This window comes from Pan troglodytes, chromosome 16 (genome assembly GCF_028858775.2).
Source record: "Pan troglodytes isolate AG18354 chromosome 16, NHGRI_mPanTro3-v2.0_pri, whole genome shotgun sequence".
Classification (NCBI taxonomy): Eukaryota; Metazoa; Chordata; class Mammalia; order Primates; family Hominidae; genus Pan; species Pan troglodytes.
In genome coordinates, this window is record NC_072414.2 from 81,643,293 (window position 1) to 81,670,623 (window position 27,331).

Sequence of the window (27,331 nt, forward strand, 5' to 3'; positions counted from 1 at the left end):
GAGCAAGCAGTCAAGAATCAACACTGAACTCATGTACCTAAAGAACTGGAGATACAGTCAGGGCACAAAGAAGGGTTCTGTTAAACAACAGAAGTTGGCTGATGGGCTGACCTTGAGGATGCCTGCAGAAATCTAGGTAAATACCTGAGAGAACACTGACAGATAAAGTCACAAACCAACACAGGGAGGCTGGTAGGGAAAGAAAATCTGAGACGTGAGTCATGTAAATGGTATTCAAAACCACAGGAACAGAAAGAAAGAGGCTAAGTCTTCGACGGGCCTAAACTCAGCTTCACACAGTGTGCATTGAACAAATATGAATTATGAAGTAATAATAATTCAACTTTCTACTCAGCAAGCATGGGAAATAATGACACTAGCAAAATTCATTCAGAAGTGTTTATTAACAGAGTTTAAACAAAAGTGTTACTGATTTTTCAGTACTTGGCAAATCCAATGGTAATTCAACCTAAAAATAATTACAACCAGGATGAGTTTCATCTGACATAAAGATTAGGATAACCCCAATAAACCAACAGGGTATCTTGATATAAGGGGAAGGCAATAGAGAAAATGCTTCGGGTGATAAATCTGAAATCTTAAAAGGTAAAATGAGGCATAGATACTGATGTTTTCCAAGATCAAGATACATAAATTTATGACAACATTTTAGTGAGTGAAAGTCGGTGTTTTTAGCTCTGTCCTATTTAAATTTTTCTCTTGGAACCCCTGAAAATAGTCAAGAGTAGGAATGAGTACTGTAGTCAAAATGTCAATTCCTCTAAAGACAATCTAACCTGTTATCGAGTCTCTCCACTCTCCCCCAACACCTCTGGACATCTGTGTCTCTTTATTTTTTTTTTTCTTGAGACATGGTCTCACTCTGTCGCCCAGGATGGAATACAGTGGCACGATCTCGGCTCATTGCAACCTCCACCTCCCAGATTCAAGCGATCCTACAGCCTTAACCTCCCCAGTAGCTGGGACTACAGGCCACATGCCACCACACCCGGCTAATTTTTTTTCTTTTTTTTTTGAGACCGAGTCTCGCTCTGTGGCCCAGGCTGGAGTGCAGTGGTGCGATCTCGGCTCACTGCAACATCCGCCTCCCGGGTTCAAGCAATTCTCCTGCCTCAGCCTCCCGAGTAGCTGGGACTACAGGCATGTGCCACCATACACCCAGCTAATTTTTTGTATTTTTAGTAGAGACAGGGTTTCACCGTGTTAGCCAGGATGGTCTCGATCTCCTGACCTTGTGATCCACCCGCCTCGGCCTCCCAAAGTGCTGGGATTACAGGTGCGAGCAACCGCGCCCAGCACACCTGGCTAATTTTTGTATTTTTTGGTAGAAATGGGGTCTCACCATGTTGGCCAGGCTGGTCTCAAACTCCTGATCTCAGGTGATCCGCCCACCTCAGCCTCCCAAAGTGCTGGGATTACAGGTGTGAGCCACCTCGCCTGGCCTCATTTTTTCTTTTCTAGGATGCTATCACCTCATCCTCCATCCCTTGAAGGTACTTGCTTCTATAACTGGACCTACTTACTGTCTGCAACACAAAGTTAACCTCTGCAGACAAAAGTAGATTACAGGCATAGCAGCTCATGCCTGTAATCCCAGCATTTTGGGAGGCCTAGGAAGGAGGACTGCTTGAGCCCAGGAGTTCAAGACCAGCCTGGGCAACATAGTGAGACCTCTGTCTCTCTTAAAAAAAAAAGTTTAAAAACTAGCTGGGCATAGTGGCACAAGCCTGTAGTTCCAGCTACTCGGTAGGCTGAGGTAAGAGGATCACTTGAGCCTGGAAGTCAAGACTTCAGTGATTGCACCATTGCACTCCAGCCTGGGAGACAGGGCGAGACCCTGTTACAAAAAAAAAAAAAAAAAAAAAAAAAAGTAGATTAAAATGAGTCTGCTAGTTTCATATCAGAATTGAATCTAAGAAGAAAAATAAAAGTGTTTCTTCAAGGATACAGATGTGCCTCAGGAACCTAGCTCTAGAACTACTAGGGGTGGGGACAAGTCAGTTGCAACAACCCTCTGGAAGGACAGAGGATTCCATGCTCTTCAAGGGTTCCATCCCTGGTTGTTTCTGACTGAAATCAAAGAAAGTTCTGAATCTAATCCCATGTCAACAGAGATCACTTAAAAACAGACTGATCTGGTACCTGAAGATAATAAACAAGAAGGCATAAGCAAGGTATTTAAATTACCTTTTACTCTAGTAAAAACACAGTCTCCAAACCTTAAATTGGTCATGTTCCAAAAGTTTAAGTATTTAAATTTACAATGCATTTTTCTATAAAGGTAATAAGTAAGATTTTCAAGGCTAGCAGCTCATGAAAGCAGACTTAAATCCATAAAGCTACCCAAAATGTGGTACCAGAGAGCACCCCTGCCACTACACCTAATATGAACAATACTGTTTCTATAATAAAATGCAGTTCTGTATTGGGATGGCAGGATTCCATCTAACCGAAAATTTCACAGGCAGAGAGGATAAGTAAAATCTTTTGAGACACTAGCAGCACGTTAATGCATGCCACATCCCAAGCTTAATCGAATCCATAGAAACCTCTAATCTAGATCAATCCCTCTCCAGGTCCCTTGCACTGTAGGGCAAATGCCTGTTGTGCTACAAAAGACAGAGGCTCACATTCCTACTGTGGAGTCTTTCTCAAAATAACTGTGTTATACACAGAAGACAAAAACACTAATCAAATATAAAAGAGCATGGTCACAGTGCTTGTATTAAAACATGAGGATGCCAATACTGCAACACTCAAGTTTTGAAAAAGAATTGTTAATCACTGACAAGACATCTAGTCTACTATATAAAAAGCTGAGTGCTGATAGCTTTTTCTTTTTTTTTGATACAGAGTCTCGCTCTGTCGCCCAGGCTGGAGTGCAGTGGCGTGATCTTGGCTCACTGCAGGCTCCGCCTCCCAGGTTCATGCCATTCTCCTGCCTCAACCTCCGGAGTAGCTGGGACTACAGGCACCTGCCACTACGCCCGGCTAATTTTTTGTATTTTTAGTAGAGACAGGGTTTCACCGTGTTAGCCAAGATGGTCTCGATCTCCTGACCTTGTGATCCGCCTGCCTTGGCCTCCCAGGCTGATAGCTTTTTCTACTCCTTCGTGGCATAGCTGGTTTCATTAATTCCTAGGAAAGGGCTTCAGAAAATAAGTAGGGAAGAGATTGTTGAGAGATGGGAAATGCATCATTTTCTTGTCTATACTTGGGGGCATGGTGGCTATTAATGAGCCAAAGGGTAACGACGCTCTGAGGTGACTCAGCACTGATGGGAAGAGAAAATCATCTGAGAGTCATCTTGGCCCAGAGTCAGATTCTAGTTCCCATATTATACATTTTAGAAAGAAATGAAAAGAGGAAGAAGATATCTTTATGAGTAGTATTGAGGACCTGGTACATATGCCTTTTTCTCTCTTACTCGTACTTTCATTCCAAAGTCCAATGTTTTATCGGTGTTTTAAGACAAGCAAAGGACTGACTATCCTCATTCCCTTGCATCTCTTTTACCTAAAAATGAACATATGGTAATTAGACTCAATGACTGTTGGCTGGATGTCTATGTAGGTGTAACTACAGTGAACAACATGGAACACATTAACAAGTACCAGGCATACTTGACTTCATTGAAAAGTTGACTTCTAGCTAGGGAGACAAAACAATATGCATGAAAGAGACATTAAATCACCATTAAATCATTTTAACAGAAACCTTTAAAAGCGTATTACACACTCCCATGACTTCTAAAAAAGAATATTCTAAATGTAATTGGGCTTTTTTTGGGGGGAGTGCTTTTTTTGCAGCTCATTGTTAATATCTAAGTAATGAATTGTATTTTTTTTTCTTTAGATGGAGTCTCACTCTGTCGCTCAGGCTGGAGTGCAGTGGCACGATCTAGGCTTACTGCAACCTCCACCTCCCAGGTCCAAGTGATTCTCTTGCCTCAGATTCCTGGGTAGCTGGAACTACAGGCGCCCACCACCACGCCCGGCTAATTTTTTGTATTTTTAGTAGAGACGGGGGTTTCACTATGTTAGCCAGGATGGTCTCGATCTCCTGACCTAGTGATCTGCCTACCTTGGCCTCCCAAAGTGCTGGGATTACAGGCATGAGCCACTGCGCCCAGCCTATGAATTGTACTTTTAAAAAAAAAATATTATACTTTAAGTTCTGGGGTACATGTGCAGAACATGCAGGTTTTTCCATAGCTATACACGTGCCATGGTGGTTTGTTGCCCCCATCAACTGGTCATCTACATTAGGTATTTCTCCTAATGCTACCCTTCTCCTAGCCCCCTACCCCCGAGAGGTGCTGTTGTGTGATGGTCCCCTCCCTGTGCCCATGTGTTCTCATTGTTCAACTGCCATTTATGAGTGAACACATGTCGTGTTTGGTTTTCTGTTCTTGTGTTAGTTTGCTGAGAATGGTGGTTTCCAGCTTTATCCATGTCCCTGCAAAGGACATGAACTCATCCTTTTTTTATGGCTGCATAGTATTTCATGGTAAATTGTATTTTAATGCTAAGATTCCTTCAGGAACTCTCAGGCACATAGAGCTGTCTGGTCCTAAGCAGCTCTGAAGAAAGCAAGCCAAGAAAGCAACTTTGCTTTGTAAAGTTCTGTTTTTCCCTTTCACCTGCTCTTAGTGTCTTCTGAATCACTTTTATGAACTGTTTGATCTTCAGACTGGACATTTCCATGGTTTTCCCTAGATGTCTTCTTGTCATAAAATTCCACAAGACATTCAATCCCTAGCCATTGATTTCTTTCTCTCTTTCACTCACAGGATCATACATTGTTTCAGTGGGCAATGAATGAATCCAGTGGAGCCTTGTCTTACCCATCAGATGAAACGGCTGGCTGGTTTAGGGGCCACAGAGATTGAAAATTTGTTTTAAGCATTAGAATCATTCTAAGCACTCTACGATACACATGAGCACCGGCACATGAGAGCAGAGGCAAAGAAGAGCAGATTCAAATCTTCCATGTCACACTCATTCCAGACATATACTAATTAAGTAGAATTGAGGGCATATTCGTACTGTATTTAGAATTTTTCATTTCCTTTTTGTTTTTGGACAAATGGATAGAGTTGAACAAGTTAAATGTTTCAGTGAGCCCACTGTACCTACCACATAAAAGGCAGTGTGTTAGGTCAAGGCATTCACCGATTTTTTTCTTTTCTTTTTTTGAGACAGGGTCTTGCTCTGTCACTATCACTCAAGCTGCAGAGCAGAGGCGTGATCATGGCTCACTGCAGCCATGGCCTCCCAGGCTCAAGTGATCCCACCTCAGCCTCCAGAGTAGCTGGGACCACAGACCTGCATCACCACACCCAGCTAATTTTTGTATTTTTTGTAGAGACAGGGTTTCACCATGTTACCCAGGCTGATCTCAAACTCCTGGGCTCAAGCAATCCTTCTGTTTCAACCTCCCAGAGTGCTGGGATTACAGCACCTGGCCGATTTTTCACTAAAAGAACATAATCTCTAACAATGTCTATTTTCAAATATGCTTAACATCACAGATTGTTAAGAGCTGGAAGAAGGAAATGAAGATAAGATGTGGACCCTGTCCTTAAAGAGTTTAGAATCAAGTAAGAAAGATTAAACATGTACAGAATTAACTATAATAAAAGGAAGTCTGTGATAAATACCATGACCCAAGTACAAAGTGCTATGTTATTTCAGAGAAGGGTGGCCTTAAAACTAACTGGCAATTGGAGGAAAAGGCATCCAGGCAGAGGGAATGGCAAATTACCTAGCAACTCATTCATTATTCTTCATGCTCTACTAATTCATCTTCTTTTTTTTTTTTGAGACAGAGTCTTGCTCTGTCCCCCAGGCTGGAGTGCAGTGGTGCGATCTCAGCTCACTGCAACCTCCGCCTCCTGCATTCAAGCAATTCTCCTGCCTCAGCCTCCTGAGTAACTAGGATTACAGGCATGTGCCACCACGCCTGGCTAATTTTTCTATTTTTAGTAGAGATAGGGTTTCACTATGTTGGCCGGGCTGATCTTGAACTCCTGACCTTGTGATCTGCCCAACTCGGCCTCCCAAAGTGCTGGGATTACAGGCATGAGCCACCGCGCCCAACTCAACTTCTTTTTTAATTAATAAAAGGATCACTCACTCACTGGCTTCATATTTTATGCTCTTTGAATATATATAGTTGACTGCAGTAAAGTATACTCACTACATATTATTACTTCCTTTTTTAAAAAAACCAGTTCCTATTATGAGTCAGGGTTCTCCGTGAAATCCTTTTTTTTTTTTTTAATGTTCTAGCAGGACTTTTTCTTTCTAACCCAGTGTTTCATCCTCCTTTGGCTACTACCTGTTTGCACTGCTGATCCCAAATGCCAAGCACAGTGCTAAGTACAGAAAAAGATCCAGACCTTGTCCTTTTGAATTTCATCCTTCCTTGGTTGCTTATCTGCTAAGAAAACATGACACAAACACATTTCCCCACATTTAGGATGTCAAAGCAGGCGGGAATACTACAGGCAGCATTGCAGAGTGTAGAGGGAGCGGGTCCATAATCAGAGTCCAGGATCTGAATGTGGCTCTATCACTTACCAGCTGTGTGACCTTAGAGAAACTGAGGCTTCCTACCAATAAACCTCAGTTTCTTCATCTGTAAAATGGGGAGAACCAGAGTTCTTAGCTGCCAGGCTTATTCTAAAGATTAAAAAAGATGATGTAGGAAATAAATGAGACACTGTATATAAAGCACTTAGCTATCTATTACGTGCCTAGTTCTTAGTAAGTACTCGGATGTTGGTTAATTTGGTAGTTATAATCAAAGTCATCTTGACCAACCTCTTTCCCAGTGCAGGATTCTGTTCTTTGGCTCCTGCAACAGTATAGATCCTTCACTCTGGTGACAGATCCTTCGCCTCCATGAAGAGAGCTCACTACTGTTTCCAAGCTGCTCAGTGGGCTGTTGAGCAGCAACAACTGTCAGAGAGTTTTTAACTGTACTGAGCTACAACAAGCATCAAATAATTTCCACCCCCGATCCTACCTGTGTCTTCTGGAGCAACACAGAGTAAGTCCCTGCCCTCTACCCTGGGATTCTATCACTCTGCCTAAGGCAACCACATAGGCAGGCAGATAAGTGAAGCACAATTTGGCCATAAAACAAAAAAAGAAAAAAAGTCCAAATGCCACGCCTAGATCCCATAAAACTGTTTCTAAGGAGACCATCTCCATCCCCACAGTTCCTGCTCCTTCTAAATCACTGCCCATGGAACAGCCCTGTGCCCCAGTCCACCTGCTCGCCCTTTACATGCTGGCTCAAAGACTTCCAAAGCTGTAACATCCCTAAACACAAGTTACAAAAATAGTTCAGTATCACTGGAGTGTAAAGTTCAAAGCAAGAGGTGAGGCTAGACAGGCAGGCTGGGCATGCTCATGGAGGTCTTTGTACATAAGAAGGGGCTGCAGCTTCACCCTTTTGGCAGTGGTCCCCAGCTTTAAAAAAAAATCATGAAAATTCACTTAAATAACACACTTCCCTCAATCACTCAGTGTCATTGAACTATCATAAGGTTTTGAGGAAGGTGGTGGAGGGGAGTGAGGCATGTCCTTCTCCTTAAGAATCACTGCAGCTGGGGGTATACATCAGCAAGGGAGTTAGTAAAAAATACATTTTTAAATATATCATTAGGAAGGTGTGTAAAGGATAGTCTTAAGGCACAATATAGGAGGCAGAGAGACTAGTAGGAAAAAAGTAAAAATAAAGACAAATTCACCATTTATTGAACTAAGCAATTATTCACTAATTCCGATCCTCAAATAATTGAGTGGTGGATATTACTGTATTATATCAAATCTAAGACTTCACTGATTGTAAAACATACTATTTTATGTGCTACTAAAAAAGAAAAATGACATACCTTTGATTATAAGAAAAATCTTGATTTGAGATGTTAAAATTATAAATGGTACCCAAAAAGTGAGTCTAAAGAATCAATGAAATGTGATATCATCCCTGTTTTACAACTGAAGAAAACTGAGGCACAAAGAGGTCTTTAAGAGGGTTGCATAAATTACACAGTTAGAATCTGGTAGAGTCAGAAGCCCACAAAGGCAATTCATGCAGAATCCCACTCGAGGAACACAGGGTTCCTAGTTCCTCCTGAGTGCACCCAGAGGTTATCTCCCAAGGGAGCAAAGGCAAAGTGAAAAGTGAGCCCACCCCGAAACTAGCCAGTATGCACAAGTCATAACCTTCAAAGGCAAGGTCTAATTAGAATTTGGTTTTTAAAAATGGGCCTTGGCTGGGTGCAGTGGCTCACGCCTGTAATCCTAGCACTTTGGGAGGCTGAGGAGGATGGATCACTCGAGGTCAGGAATTTGAGACCAGGTTGGCCAACATGGCGAAACCCTGTCTCTACTAAAAAATACAAAAATTAGGGCTGGGCGTGGTGGCTCACGCCTGTAATCCCAGCACTTTGGGAGGCCGAGGTGGACAGAGCATGAGGTCAGAAGTTCAAGACTAGCCTGGCCAAGATGGTGCAACCCCGTCTCTACTAAAAAAATACAAAAAATTAGCCAGGCATGGTGGTGCGCACCTGTAATCCCAGCTACTCGGAAGGCTGAGGCAGGAGAATTGCTTGATCCAGGAGGCAGAGATTGCAGTGAGCCAAGATCACACCACTGCACTCCAGCCTGGATGACAGAGTGAGACTCCATCTCAAAAAAAAAAAAAAAAAAAAAAAAATTCGCTGGGCGTGGTGGTGTGCACCTGTAGTCCCAGCTACTTAGGAGGCTGAGGCATGAGAATTGCTTAAACCCGGGAGGCAGAGGTTACAGTGAGCCAAGATCATGCCACTGCACTCCAGCCTGGGCAACAGAGTAAGACTCTGTCTAAAAAAAAAAAAAAAAGAAAAGAAAAGAAAAGAAAAAGAAACCCACAAAATTGGGACACATATCTATTTCACATCAACTAATCAACTCTGACTGTCCTGTATTGTTTGGATAACCAACAAAGTATTACATACTGACACTATTCCAAAGGCGTTTACAATCTACTAGAAACAATTAGAATTAAAAACATGAGAGCATGAGCAAGAAGACAAACAGTTTGGAGAACTACAATACCGAAGTTTAGAGAAAGCTTTATCAAAAGTAAAAACTGGGCTGGGGCTGGGCACGGTGGAGGAGAGACAGGGTTTCAACATGTTGGTCAGGCTGGTCTTGAACTCCTGACCTCAAGTGATCCATCCACCTCAGCCTCCCAAAGTGCTGGGATTACAGGTGTGAGCCACCGTGCCTAGCTTATGAGCTTCTTACAGGTAGAAAATTTGAGTTTTATATCTTTGTATCTCTATATTTAGCGCAGTGTCTTTTTCCTAATGAATGCTTAATAAATGATTGTTGTTTGGTAATCAGAGAAAAGACAAAAACACTCTCAGACATCAGTACTTCATCAAGGTCAGAGAGCCAAGGTAAAGACAAATGATTTGCAGAAAGCCTCTAAGGAGGGAGGCACTCGCCTCCCACATATAAAAACCATTTATTCTGTTAAGAAATTTTATTTTAAGTCATCTTAAATTCATTTGGGAAGTATAGAAGATATAAATGCCCAATAATCAGAGAAACTGAAAAGCTGCTATGTGGGATACCTTTCCTAAGATTCAACCATGTTTCCTTCTTATTAGAGCACTCTTCTATTTTTCTGTTACTAAAATTTCTAGCTTCCCTTCTACAAAGTGATAATAAAAATCAGGCCGGGCGCGGTGGCTCACGCCTGTAATCCCAGCACTTTGGGAGGCCGAGGCGGGTGGATCACGAGGTCAGGAGATCGAGACCATCCTGGCTAACACGGTGAAACCCCGTCTCTACTAAAAATACAAAAAATTAGCCGGGCGTGGTAGCGGGCGCCTGTAGTCCCAGCTACTCGGGAGGCTGAGGCAGGAGAATGGCGTGAACCCGGGAGGCGGAGCTTGCAGTGAGCCGAGATCGCGCCACTGCACTCCAGCCTGGGCGACAGAGCGAGACTCCGTCTCAAAAAAAAAAAAAAAAAAAAAATCAAACACCAACTTTTCCTCTAAGAAAATCCATGAAAAAACCATGGTCATCATTGGTAATATTCAACAAGTTCAGGTTCTCCTCCCTCTTGGGCACATAATAGGATCATTTCCCCATCCCTTGGGTGGGAGCATGTGACTGATTTTGATCACTGAAATGTGAGTGTACGAGGATGTGTCACTTCAAGAGCTGGAACACACACATGCCCAGGTAGAAGCATATGTTGAGGAGATTTCCATCAGCCTGGACCTCAGAGGAACTACAGTCAGCAGAGACACCACAATGGCCACATAGCACGAGTGAAAAAATAAACCTTGCTCTCATAAGCCATTGGGATTTTGGAGTAATGCATTACCTAGCCTACCTTGATTGATACAAAAATCAAGCCAGGAAAAGGGTTCTTAGTTAGGAATCAAGAGATTCTGCTTTGCTGGGTGTGGTGGCTCACACCTGCAATCCCAGCACTTTGGGAGGCTGAGACAGGCGGATCACCTGAGGTTGGGAGTTTGAGACCAGCCTGATCAACATAGAGAAACTCCATCTCTACTAAAAAAAAATACAAAACTAGCCGGGTGTGGTGGCGCACGCCTATAATCCCAGCTAGGCAGGAGGCTGATGCAGGAGAATTGCTTGAACCCAGGAGGTGGAGGTTGCAGTGAGCCGAGATCACGTCATTGCACTCCAACCTGGGCAACAAGAGCGAAACTCCATCTCAAAAAAAGAAAGAAAGAAACTCTGCTTCTTATCTTAGAGTAGGCCAATCCTCTTCTGCAATATGAGGAATAATAGCAAGAACAGTAAAATTGAATCTCAATTCCAGCCTTTCAGGGTGCCTATAAATCAGCAACCAAAGCAAAATACAATTTGTTTTATCTGCAACATATCCAAGTAATACCATGGGTAATAAGCTTTGTTTACTGACTACAACCTTGACAAACACTAGGTTTTACTGAAAACGGCTGCATATCAAATGAATATCTCTAAAGGTCAAATTGTGCTGTTTTGTGTACACTGTTATTCTACTAACCAGTAATAAGGAATGACTAACACACCAAACTTGAAGCAGCAGGTAATCAATGAGATTGTGCACTGAGGCAATCCAAAGTTCAAGTAAGGGAAGCGAGTGTGTATCTGGCAGCAGATATTAAGTATAGTCTGGAACAATCCTTGCTTTTGTTTTTTTCTTTTTTTTTTTCTTTTTTACTTAAAGAGATGGGGTCTCACTTATTGCTCAGGCTGTTCTCAAACTCCTGGGCTCAAGTGATCCTCTCGCCTCAGCCTCCCAAAGTGCTGGGGATTATCGTCGTGAGCCTCCACAACCAGCCCAAGTGTCCTTCCTTCCTTCCTTCCTTTCTTCCTTCCTTCCCTCTCTCCTTCTTTCCTTTCTCTTTCTTTCTTTCCTTCTTTCTTTCTTTTTCCCTCCTTCCTTCCTTTTTCTTTTCTTTCTTTCTTTCCTTTTTTCTTTCTTTCTTTTTCTTCCTTCCTTCCTTTTCTTCCTTCCTTCTTTCCTTCCTTTCCTTCCTTCCTTTCCTTCCTTCCTTCCTTTTCTTTCTTTTTTTTTTTTTTTGAGATGGAGTCCTGCTCTGTCGCCCAGGCTGGTGTGCAGTGGCGCGACCTCGGCTCACTGCAACCTACACTTCCCAGGTTCAAGCAATTCTCCTGCCTCACGTCTCCCGTGTAGCTGGGATTAAAGGTGCACGCCACCACGCCTGGGTAATTTTTGTATTTTTAGTAGAGACGGAGTTTCACCACATTGGCCAGGCTGGTCTCGAACTCCTGACCTCAGGTGAGCCACCCGCCTTGACCTCCCAAAGTGCTAAGATTACAGGCTCGAGCCACCACGCCCAGCCCTTCTTTCTTTTTTTTTCTAAACAAATTACAGGGATTTTAGAAATTTAAGAAATCATTATTGCTGATCTTTTTTTTTTTTTTTTTTTTCTGAGATGGAGTCTCGCTCTGTCGCCCAGGCTGGAGTGCAGTGGCGCGATCTCGGCTCACTGCAAGCTCCGCCTCCAGGGTTCATGCCATTCTCCTGCCTCAGCCTCCAGAGTAGCTAGGACTACAGGCACCTGCCACCATGCCCAGCTAATTTTTTGTATTTTTTAGTAGAGACAGGGTTTCACCGTGTTAGCCAGGTTGGTCTCGATCTCCTGACCTCGTGATCTGTCCGCCTTGGCCATCCCAAAGTGCTGGGATTACAGGCATGAGCCATCATGACCAGCCGATCTCTGTCTTTATGTTACCCTGAGGGAATAAGATTTTGGTCTCTGAAAAAAATATTCTACAGCCAACACTAAGAATTGAAGATAACATACAGAAAGTACAGTAGTCCCCCCTTACCTGCCTAGAATATGTCCTAAGACCCCCAGTGGATGCGTTATTTTTTCCTATACACACATACCTAGGATAAAGTCTAATTTGTAAATTAGGCACAGTAAGAGATTAACAACGATAATAATAAAAACAATTATGACAATATGCCAGCATCATTACTCTTGCACTTTGGGGCCATTATGAAGTAAAATAAAGGTTACCTGAACACAAGCACCGTGACACTGTGACAGTCAAGATGGCTACTAAGTAAGCAGTGGGCAGCTAGTGTACATAGCACGGATACAATGGATGAGGGGATGATTCCCATCCTGGAGCAGGACAGAGCAACATTTCATCATGCTGCTCAGAATGGCATGCAATTTAAAACGTATTGTTTATTTCTAGAATTTTCCATTTAATATTTTTGGACCATGGTTGATTGTGCATAACTGGAACTACAGAAAGTCAAACTGCAGATAAAACTGTCTATCTTAACCACGCTTTAACTCTGCCCTACAACTGGCCTTTCTGTATGTAAGATAATAAATTTCCTTATTACTTAAGCCAAAAAAAAAAATTCTGCCACAAAATTCTTACCTATCAAGCATCAGTAAAGAAGGGCTTTATAGATGCAATGGAACACAAGGCTGGTCTCAGCTCTCTTCTTCTCTTAGGCACATCCAGATAGAGAAACAGAGGCAGCCAGGGATAGTCAGGTATGTTAACTCGCACCTTTTACAAGAACTAAAACTCAAACAGAATACCTTATTCTTCTAGACCAAATAGCTCCTCTTTCATCATCAAAAACACAAACTGTATGTCCCTCACTTGTCCCTCCATTCCTGGAGACCTGCAGTCAGGACATCTGCTTCAACGTCACAGGGTGTGGCAGGTATTAATGAGCTTTGTTATCACAAGCTCTGTTCACAGAAGGGACATCTGGCAAACAAAATCCAATATTACTGTTTATGATCCTTTCATCTTAGTGCTCACGAGTTAATTTTGAACTCTCAGCATTTTTCCATTTTAGCAGCCTATGCTTAGCAGAGATTTAAAATTCCATACTATGAGGTTTTCTTGGGTTCAGCACCATTCAGAAGCATATGTTTCAATTCTCTTGAGAGGGCCCACTGCAAATTGAAATCTATTTAAAAAAAAATAAAGCGCTGGATAAATTCCCTTGACATAGCCATTGAATTGTGACTCTGATGACCAAATCTTGAAAGCCCAATTGAATTCTAAATCCAGCTTTGCTATTAGATACTGGTAGATCAGAATGTTAGGTCACCCACACAGTTTTCTTTGAACAAAATTCAATTCACCATAATTAACACCAACACCCAGCTCAGTCATAATGTTGAGCTGTGTTTAGGGATTTCTGAAAGCAAAAGGGAACCAAGTACCCTAGGCTCTAAATGGCACAGCCAGGAGAGCTGATGGTTACCCCAGAGACTATGAAATCAGACCTTACTCCAGCCTCCAACAGTTTAAATCATGAGCAACCTTATGAGACTAGAGTCCTGGGAACTCTTTAGTGACAGTCACCTGAAGATTACCCCAGTCAGTAAAAGGTACCACACTAGATTCAGTGAGGAATACAAAGATAAGGCAGTCTAACCAAGCAGGGAAAACATAGAAAGGTACATAAATTAAGGTCACAGAAGGATAAAAATAATACTATACCTGGTTCAAAGAGATCACAATAGGCTAGACCATGAGGGCAAGCTTTAGGGTGGTAGGATTTGAGCTGCACTTGAATGACAGGCAGTATTTAGTACATGAAAAGACAATTCAGGCAGAGAGTTGAGGCAGGAACTACAAAATAAGTAGGAGTGGTCCACTGTGGCTAGAGCAGAAAGTGTCTGGCCAGTAGTTACGGAAGTAAAGCCAGGATAGGATGGGCACAAATTGTGGAGAGCCTTGAATGTGTCCGGCCAAAGAGTCAAGGCTAGTCTAAGAAGTACATTAGAAAAACTAATTTCAGTATGTGGGATCAACAAGAAGGAAGAGAGAATAAGGTTAGAAAACCTGCCAGAAACAATCAAGAGACATGACAATTAAAGACAATGTTTGACAACTGAGATTTAAAAAAAGATCTAAAGGACATTTCTGGGACAATTGGGAAACTTAAATAGGAACTATATATTGGAAAACAATATTTATTAATGTTAAATTTCCCAACTATGTTAATTGTGTTGTGCATCATTAGAGAATTACATACAATGTATTATATAAGAATATCCTTGCTCTTAGGAGATATTTATTGACATATTTAGGGATGAAAAGTTATGATGTCTGCAACTAATTCTCAAAATCGTTCAGGAAAAAAAGTATATATGTATATAGACATAAAAGCAAGTATGCCAAATGTTAATAGTTGGTGAATCTAAGAACAAGATATAAAGAAAGACATTACAGAAAAAAGCAACAGGTTTAGTGATTGACTGGATCTTGGGAGCGAGGAAGAGGGAGAAAAGGTTTTGAATGTAGATGACAGAGGATGGTAGTAACACCCCTGGAAAAGGGAAGCTGCAGGGAGAAATGGTTTTCAGAAGACATATGCTGAAGCTGGCTCTGGATACGTGGCAAGAAGAAATTTAGATGTGAGAATGACATTAGGGAGAAATGCCTTCAGGCTGTTGGAAATACAGGAATAGGACTCGAGCCATACATCAAGACTAGAATTACCCATTTGGGAATTACCTACATAGATAATAGTGTGAGCATGAAAATTTTTTTTTAAATACCCAAGTTTTGCTTCAAGACCTAGAACATGAAATATGGATGAGATTTATGCTAGAAATATGAGAGGGAGAAGAGAGAGGTGAGAGATGACTGACAACATAAATTCCTGATAGAGTGGGAAAAGAATAGGAAAAAAATCAGCAGGGTTCTATATGACAGAAAGAAAGGTGGAGAAAGATTAAGAGAGTGCTCCACTGAAGGGTTAACAGTATCAGATACCACAGAAACAATAAAAAAGGTGATGACTAGGAAACGGCCACAGGATTTGAAAATTGGGAAATCATCAGTGAATTTTGGGTAGGACTGAAAACCAGGCTATGGGACTCTAGAAAGAGAACAGAGAAAGTAGAATTAAAGACTGGGCGTAAATCACCCACGAATTCAAGTTCACCTTGCATGAGAACAATGGAAATGGAACTACAGTTAGTGGGGCAGTAGAGCCATGGGAAGGGCTGTATTCACTCCGAGACCAGGGCATTCTGTGTAGACACAGAAGAACAAACACTAAGGACACCTTAGAGACCAGTGCAAGAAGTGACATTATGGTGTGTGTCGGGGAGAGACAGAAAGAGAACTTGGCTCTAGAAATGGAATGAAATAAACCCTCCTTTAACACACGAAGAAAAGGAGAGAGAGGAGGTGAAAAAGAGAGAAGCAGTGATAAAAAGAGTATACAAAAACAACTTAGGAGGTTAAACAAGAAATCACAAGATTAGGAATAAACAACTTGGCAGAGCCGAGGAATTCAGTCATATCTGGTCTTTACACAGGCCTACTACTCCGGCCACATCTGCTTAAGGTGATGGGGCATCTATCCATGACTATCTAATGAAGATCTTAAAGACCTAGGAACTGATGAGAGTTTCCGAGCTCAAGGTGAAGAGATTCTTTAGTTAAAAAGAACAGAGTTCAAGGTGATGTTCCTATTGTCTTAGGACAAGGCTTTTGCCTATCTTAGTAAAAAGATCATTTTTTATTATCAACAGAAGAAGCTATACTTGAATTAGCAACTGCTCTCTATGAGGGCAAAGATAAGCTTGAAATCCTATGAAAAGGAAGCCACCTATTGGAAGCCTCAGACATTCTAAAGCTGAATAGGGTAGGATTCTGATTCCTTGCATCACTTGTTTTCAAAAATCTCAGGAGATATGAACAGTTATTTCCTAATACTGCATGAACAACAAAAATACATAGTTTCATAAACTGTAAAAAAAATTTGCAGTGGCAGCAAAATACTTTATGGAACTTATCTGAAGATAAGACATATGAGGAAGAACAACATTTTTATGGCCTTTTATTTCCTTCTAAAAGCCACATCCAATAAAATGGCTGGAACTGGAATTACTTTACTGCTTTAGCAGGCATCCTTACAGATGTTTACAAAGCAGTATTAGAATGATGATGCAAAAAAATCATGATTACCTCAGGAACTGGAAAAAAAAGCTTTTGATAAATGTTAACATCCTTTTATGATTAAAAATCCTTAGTAGGAAGAGAAAGGAAGAAACATCCTTAACCTGACAATCTTTACCAAAAAAACCTATAGCAAATACTCTACTTCATGGTGACAGGATGAAAGCTTCCCTTTGAAACCAGGAATCAGAGCAGATGCCCACTGTCACTACTTCTATTCAATACAACTTCTACCAACACATTTTTTTTTTTGAGACGGAGTCTCGCTTTGTCACCCAGGTTGGAGGGCAGTGGTGTGATCTCGGCTGCCGGGTTCAAGTGATTCTCCTGCCTCAGCCTCTCAAGTAGCTGGGACTACAGGCACACCACCACGCCCAGCTAATTTTTGTATTTTTAGTAGAGACAAGGTTTCACCATGTTGTCCAGGCTGTTCTCAAACTCCTGACCTAAGTTGACCCACTCGCCTCAGCCTCCCAAAGTGCTGGGATTATAGGCATTAGCCACTGTGCCCGGTCCTTACAAATACGTTTTTAAATCACAGGCAGACAACCTCACAGAAGAAAGAACAAAGGCCTTGAATAAACATTTCACTAGAGAGGACCTCCTAATAGCCAATAAACAAGAAAAGATGCTCATCTTCATGAGAAATGCAATTGGAATGACAATGAAATGCCAGTACATACCTACTAGCTGGATAAAAATTAAGTTCTATATCCGTCAGTCAGGACAGGCTTGGTTAAGTCACAGTAACAATTTTAACATTTCATGGCTTAAAGTAACAAGTTTATTTCTCTCATACTATGCACACATCCACTGTGCGTCCACTGGGGGGCACTGCTCTACCTCATCCTCAGTTAAGGACCCAGGCCCTGGGAGGCTGTGTGTCCATGCTTCCACAAATGGAATATATATATATATATTCCATTATTATATATATTAGCACTGGCTCCTAAGTTTTGCCTAGAAGTGACACATGGCACTTCCACTCACACTTCATTAGCTAAAGCAAGTCACATGGCTACACCTAACTTCAGGAAGGCATATTAGTATAATTTTACCATGTTTCTCGAAGGGGAAAGAACTGTAAATATTTAGTTAACAGTTCTAATGATTACCACACTGAGAATATAAACCTTTGGTGAGCATACAGAGCACTGGGAACACTCACCCCCCATTGGTAGAAGTATAAATGGATACAATCACTCTGGCATTATCTAACAAAGTGGCAGATACTATGGCCTACAGTCCAGAGGCCTTGAGCCTCAGACTTCTTTTGCCAGTGCTGCAGGCCTGCTGGTGCTTTTGTGCTTCCTTCTAGAGGCCTGTTTCTTCCTTCTAGAGGCCTCACCTATGACCCAGGAATTGCACTGTTAAGAGAAATAGATGTTTCAAGAAAATGTACAAAAATGTACAGTAGCATCCATTTTCAAGAATATTCATGACAACATATTTCATAAAAGCTCCAAACTCAAAACAATCTAATTCCATCAGTCATAGAATGGATAAATTCATATAATGAAATCCTATGCAGCAATGAAATTAAACTTCCTAAGGCTAACATGTAACAAAATGGGTGATTCTTACAAATAACACGGAGCAAAGAAGGTAAAACACAAAACAACAAATGTTGACTTTCAAAGTCACCTTGGAGGCTGGGCGCGGTGGCTCACTCACGCCTGTAATTCCAGCACTTTGGGAGACTGAGGTGGGTGGATCACCTGAGGTCAGGAGTTGGAGACCAGCCTGACAGATATGGTGAAACCCTGTCTCTACTAAAAATACAAAAATTAGCCGGGCATGGTGGCAGGCACCTGTAGTCCCAGCTACTCCGGAGGCTGAGACAGGAGAATCACTTGAACACGGGAAGCAGAGGTTGCAGTGAGCCGAGATCACACAACTGCACTCCAGCCTGGGCAACAGAGCGAGACTCCGTCTCAAAAAAAAAAAAAAAAAAAAAAAAAAGTCACCATGGAGGTATACTCCACGTTGCCTAGACAATGAACTAGCTTAGACTAGGGGGTTGGGAGGCTACCCCTTCTCCCAGTGAGAGGGGCTGCACCCAAGCACAACTTCCCACAGCACCTACAGCTGTCTTCTCCAGGTGTGTATTATCCCACAGGTCCCTAAGTTTCCAGGTGTTGGGCAGCTGGCATTCCCAGACAACTTCCTTTTTTTTTTTTTTTTGAAATGGAGTTTTGCTCTTGTTGCCCAGGCTGAAGTGCAATGGCATGATCTCAGCTCCCTGCAACCTCTGCCTCCTGGGTTCAAGTGATTCTCCTGTCTCAGCCTCCCGAGTAGCTGGAATTATAGGCATGCACCACCAAGCCCGGCTAATTTTGCATTTTTAGTAGAGACGGGGTTTCTCCATGTTGGTCAGGCTGGTCTCGAACTCCCGACCTCAGGCCTCCCAAAGTGCTGGGATTACAGGCGTTAGCCACCGCACCCAGCCCCCAGACAACATCTATAAGCAGCTGGCACACAAATACAGATTTCGTGGTGTCTAAGCATTCTGCCTATCTCTCCACTAGCAAAGCTACTCTCATAGGTGCCTGATAAAAAAGACAGCATTGGAGGAGGTGGGTGATGGGAGTCATTCCAGCAGAGACACCTCAATACACCTCTCCATGGGCTCTTCTCTTGCTTTGAAAACTCCCCCTTTCCTAGTAAAATCTATCCTTGAATCCCTGAATCTATACCTGAGATGTTAAGAAATTCATTTGCAGCCTGGTGAGCAACAGGTGGCATCTTCAAAGAACCCACTTTGCACACCAGGTGGTAACTTCGAAAGTAACACCTTGTATTGAACAATTTGGTTGTTTTTTTTTTTTTTGAGACACAGTCTCGCTCTGTTGCCCAGGCTGGAGAGCAGTGGCGCGATCTCGGCTCACTGCAACCTCCGCCTCCCGGGTTCAAGCGATTCTCCTGAATAGCTGGGATTACAAGCGTGCACCATCACGCCTGGCTAATTTTTGTACTTTTAGTAGAGACAAGGTTTTGCCATGTTGGCCAGGCTGGTCTTAAACTCCTGACCTGAAGTGATCTGCCCACCTCAGCCTCCCAAAGTGCTGGGATTACAGGTGTGAGCCACGACGCCCGGCCTGTATTTAACAATATTATTTTAAAATCATAACAATAAGGCCTATAGAAGGCACCTCTCCATTCCCCCTATATTTTCAAGTCTCTTTAATACTTGAAAGGGACTCTAGTCCCTCTAGTACAAAAGGGAACTAGATTTGAGCTATGGCTCTCCTTGACAGAAGTTGCAAAATAGCAGATCTTTAACATATGAAAAGTACAAAACAACTCTAAGTGCTTGCAAAGAAAGGGTGCTAAGAGATCGCTGAAGTTTCCAAAAAGTATACAACCCTTTCATATGAAAGGGAGGGTGACTCAAAAGCATCAGTAAATACTGGAAGCCCCGTGAGGTTGTCAGGGAGTCCAAAGTTAAGTATCTAAAGAAGGAAAAGGGTTCCATGATGTTCCTGCACTAGGATGCTGATAGAGTCACAGAGCCATGTCAGATGGTGAGAGACAAAACTTTACTCCATTCTAATGTCATCCAAACTCAAGAATGCATTCACTACACTAGCCTGGAAAGTGGGGATCTGCCAACCTCAACAGAGTCAACTAAGACTGAAGACCCTATTGAAAAACAACAAGAAAGTCCTTTAGACAGCAATGCTAGTAACGATGGATCTAAAAACTCCTACATCATCATGATGAAAAGGTTAATAAAGGATCATGGCTTAGCAATGAGCAGCAGTCTCCTAAAAAATCATCTCTCTCCAAGGGCCAGGGATCATAATGACAACAATCAGTTGAAGAAAAACCAGGACCAAGCAAACCAAAGACGCACCAGTAAACTGCACAGGGGACAGCATGTGGTAAGTTGAATAAAATAAACATGGCAATTCCTATTCCCTTGCTGGCTATCGCCCAAGTTTAATTTGGCATATGAGGACATAGGCCATGTCACAGTTATCCTAGCAAAACAAATCTGAGAACACCTACTTGGGGCCATTTTAATTCTGCCTCTGATAGTCTGCCTTCCTACAGAATATCACCTGACCTTGAATTACATTACAGATCTCTTAGTCACTATATTACTCTTTAGGAAAGATATAAATTTTACTATCTAAGTCAAAGCCCCTGCGTCATGATTATTCCAAAGTTTCATTGTCACTGGCCTATGACTAGGAAACTAATTTTATAATCAACATAAAACTATTTATCTCACCTTTGGCCAAGTAGCCAGTGACATCATTCTCCTATATCAAGAAATCAGTCTGTGAACAGATGAACCACGATATAGGCCTAGTAATAATCTTATGCACATTAAAACTGTTAGTAGATCTTAGCAAAAACAAAGCAAAACCCAAACTATTAAATCTATTAAATAAAACAGGTTCTAGGACTATCTTAAGAGTAAAAAAAAACAAGAAACAATATGAAGATGTAGAGGTGGCTAGAGATGCCCAAGGCTCTTGGTTTTCTAGTAACCCTAGTTTGGAAGAGAATTGCAAGAGAATATACCTTATCCATGTGGAAGATCAAATCCAATTCACACACATTTTCGAAACACTTATCCAGAGTTTCCACAAAAACCTAGAAAACAAGGAGAAATAGATAAAGAAGAGAAATAGGAACACATTCACAGCTTTATCAATGTCACATCTGAAAGTAAAAGGGGCTGTCACAATACTATTTACTTTATGATAAATCTCAAAAAAAATAAAACACCTACCTTTTGTCTCCAGCATTAGCTGATCACCCTACTTATCTCGATTTAGCGGGAATAATCTAGGACAGGAAAACCTTGTTTTCAGCATAGCAACACAACCAGCAGACACATGTGGCTCTTGTCCCCTTTATAAGATGCTAATTTATGGTAGGGCATGGTGGCTCATACTTACAATCTCAGCACTTTGAGAGCCCAAGGCAGGAGGATCACTTGAGGCCAAGAGCTCAAGACCAGCCTGGCTAACAAGACGAAAACCCATCTCTACTAAAAATACAAAAATTATCTGGGTGTGGTGACATGAGCCTGTTATAGTCCCAGCTACTTGGGAGGCTGAGGCACGAGAATAGCTTGAATGAGAATCGTTTGAGGTGGAGGTTGCCGTAAGCAGAGATCGCACCACTGCACTCCAGCCTGAGTGACAGAGTGAGAGTCTCTCAAAAAAAAAAAAAAGAAAAAAGAAAAAAAATTACATAAAAGAATAACAAATTTAAAAAACCAACTACTTACAATACTATGTCCTCAATGAATACATGTACAAAAAATTTTTCATTATTACAGGGTTAACATAGCTGTGTTTTAATTTCAGCCAACATTAACTTCAAAACATCTTCCCTTTTCAATTTTTTTGGTCAGTTATTTAGCCTACAAAACACCTTCCTATGAATAAATTTAATTGATGTGTTTACAACTTAAAATTTTTTTTTAAAAGTCCTGAGCTTACTTCTCTATAGAACCTTTTAACTTTTAATAAAACATAACAGAAAAGTGTACAAATGACAAGGGCACAGTTTAATGAATTTTCAGAATGAACACACCATGTAACTACAACCTAGGTATCTATCTATAACTGTTGAATTTCTCTCAGACAATGACCTCATTTAAACAATCTCATTGTCAGCAGTGTCATGAATTGTTCGGCACTGCATGAAAATGGGTCTTACTTGAGGCCAGCAAGTGACGGAGACCAGGCACACCGTTCCACTGTAGCACAAGATGGGTGCTCATAGGCAAACCACCCTGCAGCGGCTGCTGGGGAGACAGACCCACTTGCCATGAGGAACCAATGCACACTATTGGAGCTGATCCTGCTCTGTCTCTTCTCTATGTAAGTAAAGCTTTATCCAGTGTTTGCACTTTTTCCTTGTCGACTCTGATACCAAGATGCAATGGGCAAGAGCATTTAGATTCCTTTCTTGAGACTGGTAACCAGTGCACTGTATTTTGCCAGATACCAACCATTTTGGAAAACTATTTGACATTATGTATGCATGCTCTATGATCTAGGAATTCTACTCCCAGATAACATATCTAACAGATATATACATGTATGCCAAAAACCACATACAATAATTTCATATTAGTGCTATTCATAAATCTTTACATTTTTAACAGTGCCAGAATATTTCACTATAAGGACACATAGTTAAATGGGTCTATTTCTCAATCACTATGCTGGGTACTTGGTAAGCCCTTATAATCCTGCAGTTCAAGTCCTTCAGTTCTGGGAAATTTTATCGAATTATTTTGTTGAGAATTCCCTCCTTTCCACATTCCTAATCAATCTTTTTGGAGCTGCTTATATTCAAGTATTGGACCTCTGTCTGTCTTCTTCTTCTTTTTTTTTTTTTTTGAGACAGACTCTCGCTCTGTCGTCCACGCTGGAGTGCAGTGCCACGATCTTGGCTCACTGCAGCCTCTGCCTCCTGGGTTCAAGCAATTCTCCTGCCTCAGCCTCCTGAGTAGCTGGGATTACAGGCATGCACCACCACGCCTGGCTAATTTTTGTATTTTTAGTAGAGACGAGGTTTCACCATGTTGGCCAGGCTGATCTCCAACTCCTGACCTCAAGTGATCCCCCTGTCTCGGCCTACCAAAGTGCTGGGGTTACAGACGTGAGCCACTGTGCCCAGCCTCTGTCTTATTTTCTCATCTTTTCTCTCCCATTTTCCATCTCTGCCCATTCTGAGACAATTGATTAACTTGATTTTCTAATACTTCAATTGAAGTGGGTTTTTGTTTGTTTCCATTTCCTCTCATTTTTTATTTCTAAGAGACCATTTTGTTCATTTTGTGTGAGCAACAAGGCTGTGAGTGTTTTTGTTTAGCACCCATTTAGCAATAAGACATAAATGGGTCTTATTTTATTTCTAATTAATAAATGGGTCTTATTATTATTTAAAATAAATGTCTTATTTCTCTGTGGCTTTTTTTTTTTTTTTTTTTTTTGAGACAAGGTCTCACTCTGTCACCCAGGCTGGAGTGCTGTGGTGTGATCTCAGAACACTGGAGCCTCAGCCTCCCAGGTGCAGGTGATTCTCCTGCCTCAGCCTCCTGAGCAGCTGGGACTACAGGTATGTGCCACCATGCCTGGCTAAAATACTTCGTATTTTTAGTAGAGATAGGGTTTCACCATGTTGGCCAGGCTTTCTCTGTAGCTTAAGAATAGGGTTTTGGGTTTGTTTTTTTTTAAACTGTTTTCCTTTCTTTATATGGTGTCCATTTTTAAGTTGCTTTTTATTGTTTGTTCATTTTGTCTCCTTCTTCTATGTTAGAGGTTTTCCGCAGATGTCTGATAATCCTTTGTTTTTCATTTGTTACAAGAATAAAAGGCTGATTGAAAGCTCTACAATCATGGATATTTCTTGCCCACCTCCATGGCTATTTGCTTCCCTAGCGAAATCTGTCTCACGTGTCCATGTGAAGAGACCACCAAACAGGCTTTGTGTGAGCAACAAGGCTGTTTATTTCACCTGGGTGCAGTCTTTCTAGGTATCAAAATTCATTGTAAAGCTTTGTTAACTAAAATAGTATAATACTAAGGCTGGGTGAGGTGGCTTATGCCTAGAATCCCAACACTTTGGGCAGCCAAGACAGGAAGATCCCTTGAGCCCAGGAGTTTGAGACCAGCCTGGGCAACATAGCAAAACATCGTCTCTACAAAAAAATTAAAATAAAAAAATTAGCCAGGCATAGTGGCACACACCTGTAGTCCCAGCTACTTGGAAGGCTGAGGTGGGAGGATTGCTTGAGCCCAGGAATTCAAGGTTGCAGTGAATTATCACTGCACCACTGCATTCCAGCCTGAGTGACATAGCAAGACCCTGTCTCTAAATAAATTTTAAAAATAAAATAAAAGTATAATTCTAAGATGGGAATATAGATCAGTGGGGCAGAATATAAATTACTGAAACATACATGTTTATAAAATGCAATTTTTAAAATAAGAGTCGTATTTTAAGTTGGTGGGGAAAAGACAAGCTAACTGATAATGTTGGAACAGTTATCCTTTGGGGGAAAAATAAAGTTACATATTTCAATGCAGACATAAAAATATCTAACAGATATTAATGAGCTAAATGTAAAAAAATAAATTAAAAAAGCAACGGCAGATCCCCTGGGTGCCATCCAGGCCCCCGGAAGGAGGTATTCAGTCTGTGGCAAAGCTTTGAGGTGGCTGGTACTGCTAAAAGCGGCACGTGGAGGTGCCCCCTAGTGGCCTGAGCTATGAACTGCGGCAGCCAGAGCACATGCGAGGAGAGCCAGACCACAGTTTGCAGCAGCACCGTCCCAAAAAGCTGTTTTCATTAAAGATGTTTCATGAAACTAAGACTGGGTTCTCAAGATAGGGTAGTTATCCAGGACAAGATGGACTAGCCCCAGAAAAAGACATCCCCAGATAGTGGGGGGAAAAAGAACTGTCACATGCATCTGTTTTTCTTACTCAAAATATTATTCAAGATCACAATCAAGGTCAAGAGAAAGAAAACAAGAAAGAAAACGAAGGACGAAAACACAAAGCGCATGCTGATGGGCAAAGAGGCTGAACTGAAGACACTGCAGACTCAGGTAGGAAAATAATAAGCCTATTTCAAGATGAGGCAAGAAGACAGGAATCCTACAACAAATCCTCTAAGAAATACACTTCTGAGGAGCATAATGACAAAGAACATTATTCTGATAAAGGAAGAGAGGGACTAAATTCATCTGAAAATGGGCTGGGCGCAGTGACTCACGTCTGTAGTCTCAGTACTTCGGGAGGCCAAGGTGGGCAAATTGCTTGGGCTCGCAAGTTTGAGACCAGCTTGAGCAACATGGCAAAGCCCTGTCTCTACAAAAAACACAAAAGTTAGCCAGGCGTGGTGGTGTGTGCCTGTGATTCCAGCTACTCGGGAGGCTGTGGTGAGAAGCTTGAGCCGGGGAGACAGAGGTTACAGTGAGCTGTGATTGTGCCACTGCACTCCAGCCTGGGCAACAGAGTGACATGCTGTCTCAATAAATAAATACATTCATCTGAAAATGATGAGGACAGACACAAACACAAAGAAAGCCATCAAGAAGCAGAAGTCACTCAAGATACAGGTCTCGTGAAATGCATCATCGTAGTAGAGGGAAAAGAAGTAGTCTCAATCCAGAAGCAGAGAGAAGAACGATCATGATCTAGAAGCAGGAAAAGAAAACCATGGGCTGGACATGGTGCTTCACACCTGTAATCCCAGCACTTTGGGAGGCCAAGTCAGGCAGATCACCTGAGATTCAGGAGTTTGAGACCAACCTGGCCAACATGGCAAAACCCTGTCTCTACTAAAAATACAAAAATTAGCCAGGCGTGGTGGTGCATGTCTGAGGTCCCAGCTACTTGGGAGGCTGAGGCAGGAGAATCACTTGAACCCGGGAGGTGGAGGTTTCAGTGAGCTGAGGTCACACCACTGCACTCCAGCCTGGCCAACAGAGTGAGATGCCGTCTCCAAAAAGGAAAGAAAAAAAAAAGAAAGAAAGAAAACCATGGATCAGATCTTGCTCCTGTTCAAGATAAAAACTACATCTGTGTTGCGTGTGAAAAATAAGTAAATAAATAAATATGACATGCATAGGAAAGAAGCAGAAGTAGTACAGGAAGCAGAAGACAAGAGAGAAAGAAGAGCATTGAGAAACTAAGATTTAGCAGAAGTTTAAGCCAGATTTCCAGTTCATCTCTGTTCAGAGGCAGAGGCACAGCAATGGATGCATAAGAAGCTTTAGCTGGGAAGATGGACTAGGCAAAGAAATTACAAGAACAGCAAGAAAAAGAAATAGTTGGGATGGGTGTTGGGGAAAAATTTTTTAAAAGAAAAAGAAATCACTGAAAAACAAAAACAAGAAATAGCTCCAGTTACTAGAGATTTTGTTCTCAATGTTGCTGCCCTGTTGGCATCAGGAATGCCAGTAACTCAGATAGCTATGGCAGCTCAAATGGGAGCCCTGCAAGCAACAGCTTTGGCAGAGACAGAACAGCTGTACCTAGGGATTATGACACAGCAGCTGGAAATCCAGTGAAATCTGCTGAACAAGAGGAAAAAAGTCAAGGCAAGAAAAACTGGGCAAACTCCCCGTCTGCTGAACTATGACTTTGGGAAACAAGGACCAAAATGTCATACATATGGAAATTAGTGGGTATTAAGAGTGAAGATGAAGCTGGATGTAGCTCAGTTGATGAAGAAAGTTAGAAGACTTTGAAGCAATAGGAAGTACTGTATTTAGAAATTTAGATGCTCAGTATGAAAAGGCAAGATCACAGACCCACACACAAAGAGGAACGGGATTGGGTTTCACATCTTCAACGTGAGAAATGGATGCAGTTTGAAAAAGATCATACTTTTAAGGTTTGGGAACTTATAGCCTTCTTGTTCTGATGTCAGGTCCTTGTTCCCAAAGAGCTAGTGTTCCAGTTTGTATGGGTGTTGCACTGGCTTTTCTTCCTCTCTTTTTTTTTAAGCTGTGGTAAAATACACATAACATAAAATTTACCATCATAGCCATTTTTTAAGTGTACAATGCAGTAGCATTCGATAACGTTCATAATGTGCAACCATCACCACCATCCATGTTCATATCTCTATTTTATAAACCTGAAACATGGCCGGGCACGGTGACTCATGCCTGTAATCCCAGCACTTTGGGAGGGCGAGGCAGGTGGATCACTTGAGGCCAGGAGTTTGAGACCAGCCTGAGCAACATGGTGAAAACCCCCAGCTACTCAGGTGGCTGAGGCACAAGAATTGCTTGAACCTGAGAGGTG

The 27,331-nt window shown here is 41.8% G+C and overlaps 1 protein-coding gene and 1 pseudogene across 3 annotated transcripts in view; one reads left to right on the forward strand and one right to left on the reverse strand.

Annotated features, from left to right (window-relative positions):
* The window catches only part of AP3S2 (adaptor related protein complex 3 subunit sigma 2), a 58,771-nt gene that overhangs the window by 14,819 nt on the left and 16,621 nt on the right, over nt 1-27,331 (reverse strand). For 2 of the 3 annotated variants that reach the window (NM_001242425.2, XM_009429760.5), the window contains 1 exon segment: nt 21,069-21,140. In NM_001242425.2, the coding sequence (NP_001229354.1) occupies nt 21,069-21,140 (72 nt within the window). 3 annotated transcript variants of the gene reach the window in all.
* Nucleotides 26,059-26,896, forward strand: LOC104002425 (arginine/serine-rich coiled-coil protein 2-like; annotated as a pseudogene).